The sequence below is a fragment of the Anarrhichthys ocellatus genome, unplaced genomic scaffold, assembly GCF_004355925.1.
Source record: "Anarrhichthys ocellatus isolate YVR2014 unplaced genomic scaffold, GSC_Weel_1.0 scaffold63, whole genome shotgun sequence".
Lineage (NCBI taxonomy): Eukaryota > Metazoa > Chordata > Actinopteri > Perciformes > Anarhichadidae > Anarrhichthys > Anarrhichthys ocellatus.
Window position 1 is genome coordinate 1,059,356 of NW_022280093.1, and position 12,358 is coordinate 1,071,713.

The 12,358-nt window shown below is 44.7% G+C and overlaps 1 protein-coding gene across 3 annotated transcripts in view; it reads right to left on the reverse strand.

Annotated features, from left to right (window-relative positions):
• Nucleotides 1-12,358, reverse strand: part of LOC116397197 (partitioning defective 3 homolog) — a 314,996-nt gene that overhangs the window by 165,171 nt on the left and 137,467 nt on the right. For all 3 annotated transcript variants that reach the window (XR_004213660.1, XM_031872427.1, XM_031872426.1), the window contains exons 9-12: nucleotides 10,827-11,054; nucleotides 9,216-9,403; nucleotides 4,533-4,672; nucleotides 3,859-3,987 (exon numbers count right to left, since the gene is read on the reverse strand). Coding sequence is in view for 2 of the 3 variants with exons in the window: in XM_031872427.1 (XP_031728287.1) it covers nucleotides 3,859-3,987; nucleotides 4,533-4,672; nucleotides 9,216-9,403; nucleotides 10,827-11,054 (685 nt within the window). In the remaining variant the exon portion in view is untranslated. The remainder of the gene's footprint in view (nucleotides 1-3,858; nucleotides 3,988-4,532; nucleotides 4,673-9,215; nucleotides 9,404-10,826; nucleotides 11,055-12,358) is intronic.

Consider the following 12,358-nt stretch of genomic DNA (forward strand, 5'->3'; position numbering starts at 1 on the left):
AACAATCTCCACTCTGCAAAGCTGGACCGAGGGGCTCGGCGTCGCTCAAAGCAGCTGTGAGCACAGACAGTGCTGCACGCTGGGAGATAAATGCCAACAATAAATAACATCCAGCGGCTATGCGTGGGAAGTGTGTGGTGTACGTGTGCGTGTGTTTAAATGTGCTTAAATGTGCCCTTCTTGCCTCCATGTGGGAATTTGTGTTTTTGTGTCTGGGTTTGTTCTGTAATACATCTTTACTATCGAGCCTTGCTGTGGTCAGTGTTACCAGGCAGGTGATTGCATCCGAGGTCATGGATAATGTGAAGGGAGAGCGTGGCGGTTGGTGTCAGAGTGACAGAGGGAAGACACTATTGGCTTTGAGTATTACCTCCACCTAACTCCAATCCGTGAAGATTTAAAATGATTTACTTTTGACTATTTTCCATTTAAATGACCCTTGTCTGTCTTACCCTATTCCCCATAAGCCCTTTGTGTCGGATGAACCCTTTCTCCAGTTCCTTTCACCTCTAATAAGATTACAAAGGTGGGGAGACACAAGCTCTGAGAGATCATTCATGAAGTTCTCTAAAGATCACAAAGCACTGAGTCACTCATTCTGAGTTTTCACCACGGCACTTCTTTCTCCCTCCTCAGAACAGCCCCCTCTTATGATACAAGTGATGAATTAACCTCCAAACCCGTAGGGGGCAGCAATCCCTTTGACTTTCTCCCTTTAGTCAGCTCCAAAGCTCCTGCTCAGAGATCACTGATTGGAACTCCCACAGCTGTCAAATGAAGGAATAACGCAGCACAAAGTTATTTTGTTCACACAGCCATTGATCAGCGCCTCCTGCTGTGTCTTCAAGGCTTGAGCTGAGCTTTTAGAGAGAACTCTGTCTGCTCGTCTCTGCTCGTCTCTCCCCTCCTCGGTCTTATAACCTGAAGGTCAAAAGGCTTCGTCCCAAAGAACCAAACTTGTAGAACACGACAGAACCAGAGAGACAAAACAAAAAAAGAATCATTCAATGAGGAATATAATAAATGACTGTATTATCATGGATGGTAAATGTTTAAGAGGGAGGAAAGAGGCATGAAAGGGCAGGCCTATTAGTGATGAGTCCAGTGTTGGGTAAAAGGTTAACGCTGCTCTACTTTTCTGATTCAACACACAAAAATGTCTACTGATATCCTCAGAGAGGTAGCCAGACAGACAAAGACAGACATGTAGACCCCCCCCCCCCTCTCTGCTCTATTGCCATTTAACCTTTTCTCTCTGCAGCGAGTACATATTTATTGAAAGCTATCGAGAGCTGCTGCTACTGCTACTGGAAGCATGTCAAAATACACCCCGACCGTGGCAATTAAAGACGCAATGCAAACATGCTGGGAGGGTAAATTAATTCCTCTGGGGGCGCGTGCGACGAGCCTTGCATTCAATAAAATATCTAAACAAAAGGAGACGTGGAGGGATTTTTTTCCGGCACTGACATTAAACATCAGCAGGCAAATGTCAATTAGACAAAAAGAAAAATGGCTCCTTTCTATTTTCATCTATACGTGTGTGTGTGGTGTGTGCAGGGCTGTATGTTGACAGACGCCTGCAGTTCTCTGGCATGTCACTCACGCTACAATATAAAACATCATCGCGTTGGCATTGAGGGAATTACATAAATGAAAGCACGTAAGCGATCATCTATACATGTGTGCTTATGTGTGTCCTGGCACTACAACGTGTAGTATATACTATGCACACACACGCACACACACACGCACCAATCCAGAGTGTGTGACAGAGGAGGCAATTACCAAGCATGCTTTTCCTCCATGCTCTATTTGCAATAACTGTCACCGGCAGAGCCTTGGCCTCCTTATCTGATTTTTATGAACATACTTGTAGGGATTATTGAGATTTGTGAAAGCACTGCTGGGAAATGTGAAAGTGTGCGAGAGGATGACAAAAAAAAAAGCAACAGTAAGGGAGAGAGTAGCAAAATGCTAATCTGCGGTGGAAAGTGGTGAAATATGAAGGAACATTCTCTCAAAGCATGTACAGTAGACGTAAAAGAGAGAAAGCAGACAAAAACAGAGAGAGATTGTTAGACAGTGTTTCCATGATGGGCTTTTTTTTCTTCTAATGGTGTCATGCCTGAGGAGCTAAGAGAGCGTAGTCATCGAACTCTCACACACACCACCTCTGATGAGTCGACAGCCCTGGGGCAGCCGTGCATTTTTTTAACCCTCCTCTTGTCTGCAGCCTGGTGCATCCCTGCAGTTAGAATGTAAGTGCTGGATGTAGTTAAAAGACTCTGTTGAGTAACCAGCAGGTCAGAGGTTTGATGCCAGCAGCAGCCAAAAACATCACATATACTGTCATTAAGTTCACTTTTCATTTTCATTCAATCATCATTATTTTTACTTTACAATGCAAGTAGTGAAATATGAGCCCATTTGCCACTTTATGAATGTTAAAATGAAAGAAACTCGATGAGAGTGGAGCTAAGTCTGGGGGGGGGGGGGCATTTCTAACTGGAGGAACAGGCACATTAGCACAGCAAAATGTGCCTCAGAGGGCCGTCACTCTGCAGGTAGAGCAGCTCCTCTGGCGGGGTTAACAGCCCGGGTGCCGGGCTGAGTATTACGGGTAGGACTGAGGTTGGCACCGGGGGCCCCTGGACTGCCAAGGTGCAGTGACGCCGGGGCCTGCTGTCAGCGAGACTGAGCGCAGGCTGGACGAGGGCAGTAGCCTCACCATCTGTTGCACGACAGCCAAAGTCACCCTGCGTGTAGGCTGTGTGTCTGAGTGTGTTTGTGTGTGTGTACGAGCAGTCTGTGTGCATGTCGGTGTCCCTGTTCATATGTGTGCGAGTATGTCCAAAGCTCTTTGTGGCTGCTCATGCACGTTACTTGGGTGTGTGTGTATGTGTGTGTGCGTGTGTAGTGGTCAGTGTGTGCGCCTGTGTGTGTGTGGGTGTCTGCACATGCTAAAAGCTGTGATTGTGTCTGCTCGTGCACATGACTTGTGTTTAACCATAAACCCCTGTGTGTTTCTATATGTGAAAGTGTGCAATTATGCACATCTGCACAAAACGTGTGGGTGTTTGTGCCCACAGCTGTATCCGTGTCTCACATTTAGTTAACGGTGTGTTTGTGTGTTGGTTGTGTCCACGTCTACCCTGACACTTAGGGGACCATGTGTGTTTATCATGTGATTATCAGCTCTCATTCTGCTCGGGTGAACGTGGGGAGGCCGGTGAATATTTAGGTGCATTTGGATCATAATCCTGTTGATTTTAAGGGCATGTCTTTTGTAGGCATACATCCTTCAGAGTGGAGCAGCTGCCAACCTCTTTTAACAAATACAACGCTGATTAAAATACACAGTAGACACAGCATAACGGGAGGGTACGGGTGGAAGGAGCAGTTAAAAGGCACATCTGTGCAGCCACCATGACAAATCCATATCCCAGCTGCTCTGAATGTGACATGTATTGCTCTTTATCATATTCCTAGAGTGAGTTCTTTGAGCTCAGCTGCGATATGCTGGACCAAATTGACTTTGGGGGTGTGGTTAATTCCCTGTAAACAATAATTATTGTAATATACACCAAAAAACAATTACCATCTCAGTCAGTATACCAGTCGTTTATCAATTTATTTTGAATAAAATAATCCCAGTTCTGCTCAATTCAAATGTATGTTTTAAGGGTTAAAAAGTGAGAATAACAATAAGGCACCACTCTCCTCTAGTATCAAATACATCACTTGTTAGGAAGTGTTGGATTCCTACTTGTTGCAATCAACTGCTAATGTGTTATTCTCTTGTCAGAGTGGGACTGCAGCAGTGGAAATAGAGTGAGGTGCTGGCTGTCTACTGACCACTTCTCGGGGCAGCAGCGAGTCCTCGAGGCGGATCACCAACAGGTTCACAGTCCCACCCATGGGCGTGGCTCGGAGCAGGGCCACCACCTCCTCCTGGCTCTTGCCATTCAGGTCCACTCCACTGACCTGCACACACACACACACACACACACACACACACACACAGATCATAAATACTCCGGTAAGCACATACATACAAGCCAAAATAAACGTACACACACACTAAGCGGCAAAGCTAAAATCAAAGAGCTCTCTGACTCTAACGGGAGGGGGGGAGGGGGGGGATTTACGGCCTCCACATAACCTTTATGCAGATTACCCACTGAGCCCGTCGGAGCTGGTTTTAAACATGGGTTATTTCCCCCTAAAGTGAGCACTAGCTGATTTTCACGTCAGTCCGATTGAAGTATAATCAAAATATTTTTCCAACTAACTACATCTCCTCAGCAATTCAAAGCTGGAGCTGAAGTGTTATAGCCGTAGGGAACACAGTGTGTTTGGCTCATTTCAACAAAAAGCTCTGTAAGATTTAATTTCAGAACAAAACCAGATCAGCGAATGAGCAATTAGTGTCTGAAGTAGCGTACAATCTCACAGAGCACACACTGTTGGATTGTATGCAAACACTATAGGATGGTTGGAGGCTAGGAAGCTAGAAAGCGCCGCCCCACCTCCAGCAGCCGGTCTCTGGCTTTCAATTGGCCATCTTGGATGGCGGCCCCTCGACAAAGGATGTTTTTCACATAAATGGGAGCACTGCCACCAATGGGTACGTCTCTGGATGTGATGCTGAACCCGAGACCCTCTGGACCTGGGAATAATGAAAAAAAACAGACATATTTGGTCAGAAATATAATGTGATGTTTTCCCGTTTTTCTCATCGGGTACATTTTGCCAGCAGGAGCCCGTGTGCTCTCGCTCTGTGCGATCACAGTAATGTGACAGTGATATTACTGATTTACAGCTTCGTGGAAGCTTTATCTCTCTGAAGAGGGGCAGGTAAATAATATGCACGTGTTTGTGTTTGGTAAAGTGTTCCAGCACCTCCATGTGACTTCATAAATGTCAACTACAGAAGATTTGTGTCATAGTGACATGCATTTTCTAGCTTTCATTTAACAAAAGGTCCCTAACAGACAACCGGTATGTAGTATACAACAATGTGGCTATGGAAATGAATAAATATGATTACATTTCATATGCATTTTTTATTGGAATATTATGTAACTCATTATGCTTATTTGTAATAAAAGAAAGGGACCTGAAAATGTTGTGCCAAACTATCAAATGCTTTTACTGAGACTCTTAGAAACTGGCCAGACTCTTGAAACCGTTTCTGAGAGGTCCTTTTCATTACATGCTGCTGCAACATGAAAAACCACCGTGCAGGGATCAAATTATGGGTTTCCACCACATTCCGAACGTCCAATGGTTAATACAAACAGACGTACTGCCATCGTTACCATCAGGGTGTGTCTCACTCACGTTTTTTTAAGAAGTCAAAATGAAAAAAACATGTCCCCGGAGTCTAAATATAGTGTCGATGCTATGAACCAAAATTCAGTGTTTGTGATAAGTGCATGTGGAGTTTAAAACCGCTGTTGTGAGCCGTGGTCGGATTAAAGAGCGGTTAGGGACCAGAATAAGCAGAGAAAAGTGAATGATTACGAGTATCAAACTGCTGTTCAATAGCCTCTTAAAATGTAGTGCACTCCACATAAATAGCAAAAAAAAAAATCATCCATGTACCACGTCGCCAGATGTTTTAACCAAAAAAGCATTCTGACTTTTTTTGTGTGCAATGGCACGTCAGGAGGCTGCGTTCAAATCATGCTGCTTCAGGGCAACCCTCTACTATATATAGATGGTTTGATGTTTGCATAATGTGGAAAGCAGCGCTCATCATTTGCTGATCAATAGTTTCTTACTAATGTGCCATTGAGCCGGTGCTATGTTCCTTTTTGAAGTGTAGTGAGTGGTACGCTGAGGAAACACTTAAGACATCAGCTTGTTGCTTCAGGTTTTTAAGGCTGACCTTTAAGGTTCATCTAATGAATATGAATTGCCAGTCTGGAGGAAGTAGGCAAATACAATAACGGATACATAAGAGGATCTCAGGCCTGACCTTTTCTGCTGACCAGACCTGGATTTGTCAAATAAAAGCAAGAAATGGTTTCAAATGTCAGCCGGGGAACGGGTAAGGCAAATAGATTGTGTTTGTCGGGTTACTCTTTGACAAAATATTCAAAAAACCCAATAACCCTGCTACTCGGTGATATCAGATGAGTCATTAGGAGCCGTGTTCAGAGAGATACATTCCACCATGCATAACCTAGCCGTCGGCGTTTCCAGCAGTCGAGTGGGAAAGTCGCGTTACGCGCCTTCAGCCGAGGCTTCTTCTGACGGTAACAACAGTGATTAGTATTCATGTCAAAGTAGCTGCTCATTTCACAGAGCTGTCAGCACCTCTGACGGTTCGTCATGACCTACTTTTCCCGCCGTGTCTCTCTAGCAGTCTGTCGTCTCGCTGACAAGTGATGGCGTTGATGAACAAGAAACACAAAAGAGGGAGAAGCGCGGATGGCAACTTTCTCTTCTGCATGCAAGCAAACTTGGAGGAGAGGTGATGAAGAGGTTGCTTGTGAAGAGGAAAAAGTTTCGCTGTTGAGGATACCGACGCTGTGATCCCTCCAAAGCAGACAGAAACGGCTGCCGTCGTTTATGTTGAATGTTAAATCTGCAGAGTTTGTCTTCATGAAAGCCAAAAACTTTTAGTGCAAGGTCACATCTCCGCCACGGCGATCAGTTTCCTACTCAGGAATTAAACTTTATAGAATACCGTTTTTTATTTCGAACCAAAAAGGTGTCCGTGTGACTTCACAGACTTCTAACCAAAGCTGTGTTGGTCACCACTCCATGACCAGCATGACGGATTCAGATCCGGATAAACTGCACATTATGGCGCCCCTTTCAAATCCTCTACATCACCGTCTTTCTTCCCCTTTCCACTGTGACCCCGCCCCCTCCCTCCCTCCCATGCCAGTGCCTTTCCCCTCATCTGGTTCACACAGCCTAATGAGCGGAACCAAAACTCCTGCCCATTGTCAGATGCCGTCATTAACGGCCTCCAATCAGGCAATTGGGAGAACGCATCTCTAATAGGCCTGCAGTAATTAACCACTGACGTCTTTATTTTGGGTAATAGGACGCCAGGATAAAAGTAATTGTATCCTTTCTGGATTAGTTGGAATCCTGGCTCCAATAAGCCAATTAAACAGCAAACATGAGGAGAGGCCGAGGCACATTAGAATGACTTAATGGGGTGCGTATGTCCTTTTCGGGCTGCAGTATTTGATTAGGGCACTCTTGTTAATTTGCCAAGCAAGATCTGCTCCTGCCACTCGGAACTCAGGCCCACTTAGGCCCAATCGCAAAAATTACAACGAGTCAACAACAAAACTGCTGAAGCCTTTCGAAAAGTACATTAGTAGTGATGAAGTCCGATGGTAATCAAACGGAACTGTCAAAATGGATTCCAGGGGTCACACTTCCCTCGACTCCGTCGGATTTTAAGTGCTCAGTTGGATTTCCAATTCAACAGCGCTTGGACAATAATACATCTCCATTTGTAGTTCACGAATGGCTTGCAGTTTACAAGCGAGGCACATCCATTCTGTTAAGCCCCATTTAAATCATGAGCAATAATCTCAGAAACCATTTCTGTCACTTGGGCAAGAGCATACTTTTGAGAGTTATGACTGGTGTTGAATTGGACCATGGAGTGGCTAGTGAAAATAAACTAAACTACTGGCATCAGTCTCTGGAGCTGCTGGAGCGCCACCAACATGGCCCCAGCTTGGTTTCACAAAATTGAGAGACTTGTGTGTGTGTGTGTGCAGAAATAAACCCGAGAAGAACTTCATCGCATTTTAAACAAAAAATATATATATAACTTGCACTGCAGCCCCACGTTGTATAAAACCTCTGAAGCTCTGCTGACAGCGATCGGGAACCTTCACCAAACATATTAGAGCAGCCTGTGACTGCATTTCCCCCGAGCGCGTTGCATTTAGTTTGCGCTGCTGCCCTCACTTGCTGCATTATTCCCTGAAGCTCGCCGCTAAGGTCTTCGGTGCCAGCTTTCGACTTAACATCTGCTGCCTCCGACAGAAAAAAAGAGGAGCAAAGAGAGAGAGAGAGAGAGAGACAAAGAGTAGGCGTGTCCCCTCAGCGCTGGTTCATTTTACAACCAACTGCTCGTCAAGTCATATTACAAGAGAGAAGTGATGAAAAGGAGATGAAGTCTGGCAGTGAACCCACCACAATGGTTGGCGAAGACATACAACTGTTCCAGGATCAAAGGCCTGTCCAAGTCCACAAACAAACCAACCTCAGCTGGAAGCGGGCTGATTGCTGAATCTTAATGTGTAAACCGCGAGACCATGGTGATGTAGCCTGAGTGCATCAAACCACAAACCCTGTTTTTTAAAGAAGTGGTTGATCTGTGTTTTGCATCTGGTCTCCCCTCGAAAGATGAACTACTTCATGGTTGTCACATCAGCTACTTAATGATCAAAATAGTAAAACTGTATCTTTGTGTCGATACTTTCTTTCCTCAGGCAGTGAGACTCCTCCACCTCATCCTCCACATCACCATTAAAAATAGTTGTTGTTTTTAAAGGAATTACAGCAGCATTCTGTAGTCCGACCCTGTGTTGTACGGTGACATTAAATTAAACTTGAAGTGCAATTAAATGCAGAATGCTGCTTGATCTGGCTTGTAGAGAATCAGAGAAGCCTGCAAAATAGAGCCTGCCCACTTTTATGCTGTAATATTATCTGTTACACTGAGCGCTTCTACAACTCTCTGATGAGAGATCGGATGTAACTTGTCAATGAAGTGACTGATTGACTGATTGCAAACAAAGTCAAACCACTGTCAGTCCCTCTGGGCCCTATTCTAAGGGAAAGGAATAATAAATAAATAATAATAATAAATAAATAAATATATTCTCAGCCACATCACTGGTCTCATCGCTATGAAACAGCTGTGTCAATCACAGTGACGCATGACGTCACCAGCTCAACAAATTGGCTCCTCCAGGAACACGTTGTTGTCTAGATGGTGCAGAACAGTAGCGTTAGCCTTGTAGCGCATTTCAGGAGTAAAGATGGACGCACAGGATTACAACAAACTCCAGTAGTCTAATGTTTCTTGTATGAACGGGCAGAACGCAGAATCACAACGGACCAGTCTGTGTTGTGTAAAAACTTTCAAAGTATTATTGTCATGAAAATGCAGAGAAGGATTTTCACTTTTCCAACCATGCATTCATGTGTCTGCTGGTTCTTACCTTTCTTCAGCTGGATGTTGAATTTGCGGCCTTTGTTCTTTAAGTAGGAGCTGGTGGACAGGTTGGTGCTTATCCTGCGCTGCAGGGAGGGCGAGGTGGCTGAAGAGGTCCTGGCGACCACGGTGTGGGGTAAGGTGACGTACCGTCGGCTCGGCTCGGGGGTGCTTCCTGCCACGGGTCCCGGGTGGCTAAAGAGCAAGACAAAGTTCTAGGTTTGATTTGTGTTTTACCAACAGAAATGGAACACGTATAACATAATGTGCTGGAAAGTAAAGCAGAAGTTTATTTCCAGCATACTCTTTTGATATATTCCATATTTTCTGTATTTTTTTTTACAAGTAGTTCAACAGTAGTTCAACAACCGAAACTAACAAAAAAACTTTCCATCACGATATTATAGCAAAACATGTTTGATCTCCACCAGGAGATTATGTATTCGTCGTTTTTGTGCGTGTGTGTGTGAGCATGCGTGCGTGTGCATCTCTGTGTCTGTCTGTTTATCCAAAGCTAATCTTGCATATTGCAGGATCCATCAGCGTAATACTTGTGCTCAATTATGACTGTATGCTCAAGGACCTCTCATGATTTGCAGTGATTTACAATTTTAGAAAATATTGTATTGCCTATTTTATGCCGTCGTGGTGGATGACTCCTCACTACTCCTCTTGTTTCCTATACAGATTACAAATAGTTCCTCTCTTGATTTGCACGCCTAGATAAGACAATTGCATGTTTTGTACAGTATGTATATACGTGTAACTATCGTTAAGGAAATGGCAAACTGAACCGAGCGCTGAGTACATGGGCAGCAGAGTCACAGCAGGACTGACAGTTTCTGTTCAGAGGAAGTGTTAAACAGACATGAAGCGTTGCACAGTGAACTGCAGTTTAGCTGCACAGGGCACTTTTCTTAGGTAATTTCAACAAGATCTTCCTCGGGCAAGTGTGAAAGAGAACCGTTGCCTTGAAAAGAGAAAAAGAGAAAGTAGCTATTTATTTGGAGGCCAACAGTGTGCAAACCTTGGTGCTCCTGCATATACATATTATCTGTCAAGCTACTATATTGTTAAGTATGATGCAGTAAAATTATGTCTCAACATGATTATCTCTGTATAGAGGGGGATATTTACACATTGACTCAATGTAACAAACAGAATGTATAGAGGATTCATGAATTTATATGATTGAGATTAGGACTATAAACCTGTAGACAAGGACCTACTTGATAAACACCCACATGTTTAGCTTTCTGGAATTAGGCCGAAGACGTTACAGAAATGAATAGTAACCACAGGCAGATAAAATGGTCTTTTAACAAGGTGATCAGCGACGTGGACTTTGAGTCCTCAGGTAGAAATGATTATTAAACTGTCCTCCTGCGTTTCATAGTGTAGCTTTTAAACATTGATGGATCCGCAGTGAACCTATGAATGAAAAGTCATTGACTGGTGTAATTAAAACAGAATTGCATTTACCGGGAGCTTGAGATTCCTTAGCCTTATCATGCTTCATGGTAATGTGTGTGTGTGTCTAGCTTTCTAACTCTGTGTAAGTTGTCTTAACATGAACACCGTGCTGGATAGGAATACACACAGCAACTCTTAAACCTACTTGTGGTTGAGGCCTGGTTGTGGTCCAGATCTGGGCGGCAGCCCCCCCACCAGGCTGGACCGATCCCCCGACTGCAGGGAGACTTGGCTGAAGCGGACTCTGTTGGGCTGGGGCGGGCTGAGCTCGGTCTGGGCCATCAGCAGCTCGTAGTGCCTCTTCATGGCTGCGGGGACCACATGGAAGAGGATGTACGGGCCACGCATCGCCTGCTTGAAAATGCTCTGGGCTCTGGAGGTGATGCAGGAAAAAAAAAAAAAAAAAAAATGAAGCAGCTTTAACATGATAAGAGATACAAGTACAATTACACTATCATAGCCTGACGGATATCGAAGGATAATGAAGGCTATGCGGTGCTATATTATGAGAGGCGATAGGGAGAGTTGAGGTTGGCATGGCTAATCGCAGGGCTACTCACCACAGAGCAGCGGATGATAGAAATTACATTATCTATAATTACCAGCATCAAGACAGGAATGAGATAAGAATGGTGAGTCAGTGATGAAACTGTTTATTTTCTGTTATGCCAGAGAAAGATAATCTAAAGGGGGAGCTCTACAGTTATAGCAGTCTGTGTGTGTGTGTGTGTGTGTGTGTGTGTGTGTGTGTGTGTGTGTGTGGACATGAGTGGACTCAACAATCACAGCAGAGATGATGAATCATGCATCGAGGAAGCTTTCCAGACAATGAGGTTCCAATGTAAGCGGACACACACTCTACTCTTTACGCACAAAATAAGAAGAAAATAGCCAAAACACACACTCAGTCTCATGCATCTTCTTTTGGGGGGGGGGCAAATAAGCCAAGCCAACAAGAGGCTCAACATGATTCCCAGACGCAATAATTGTTTAGTCTGGTTTGCCGGTGGCACTTAGCATATAGATAGGCTGGGCCAGGGGCGAGCCATGCAGCAGCATAAGGGGGCCAGAGACACGTTGGGATTCTGGATTCCAACAATCCCACCTCCTGTTTCCAGACTCCCATTACCACGCCAGTGATACCATGCTGATTCTATCCAAATGACAGCCGCTAAGCCGCTTCTGCCACCAACTTCATGCACTTCATGCGAGCAGCGTCACGGAGGCGAAGCGCGCACGCCGCGCCAAGCCACTCATGCAGGATTTGGTCTCTCCCATCTTTTATTCTTATGGTAATTCACCAAAAATCACTCACAGGCGCACACTCAGGAATGATGACTGAGTGAGCAAAGAGTGCATGTATGTGTGTGTTTGCACGCAAATGTTCCCACCTGCACATATACAGTGACATCACTCCAGTAATCAGCCTCCACGCGAGCCTGATTAAATAATAAATTACCCCATCAATGCATCATTACATTCAGTTAGATTAAGCGCCTCAAAATATTTACCCATGCAAAACAATCCAAGGAGATTAGACTATCGCTTTAAATTGTTGCTCTGTGCGGCGCACAATCAAGGTCGGGTTGTGGGGGAAGTGATGAGAGTGTGTAGGGGCAGGTGGGAACATTTGCGTGGGGGAGGAAGGGGGGGTTCCGGGCCGCCTTGTTTCGCAAG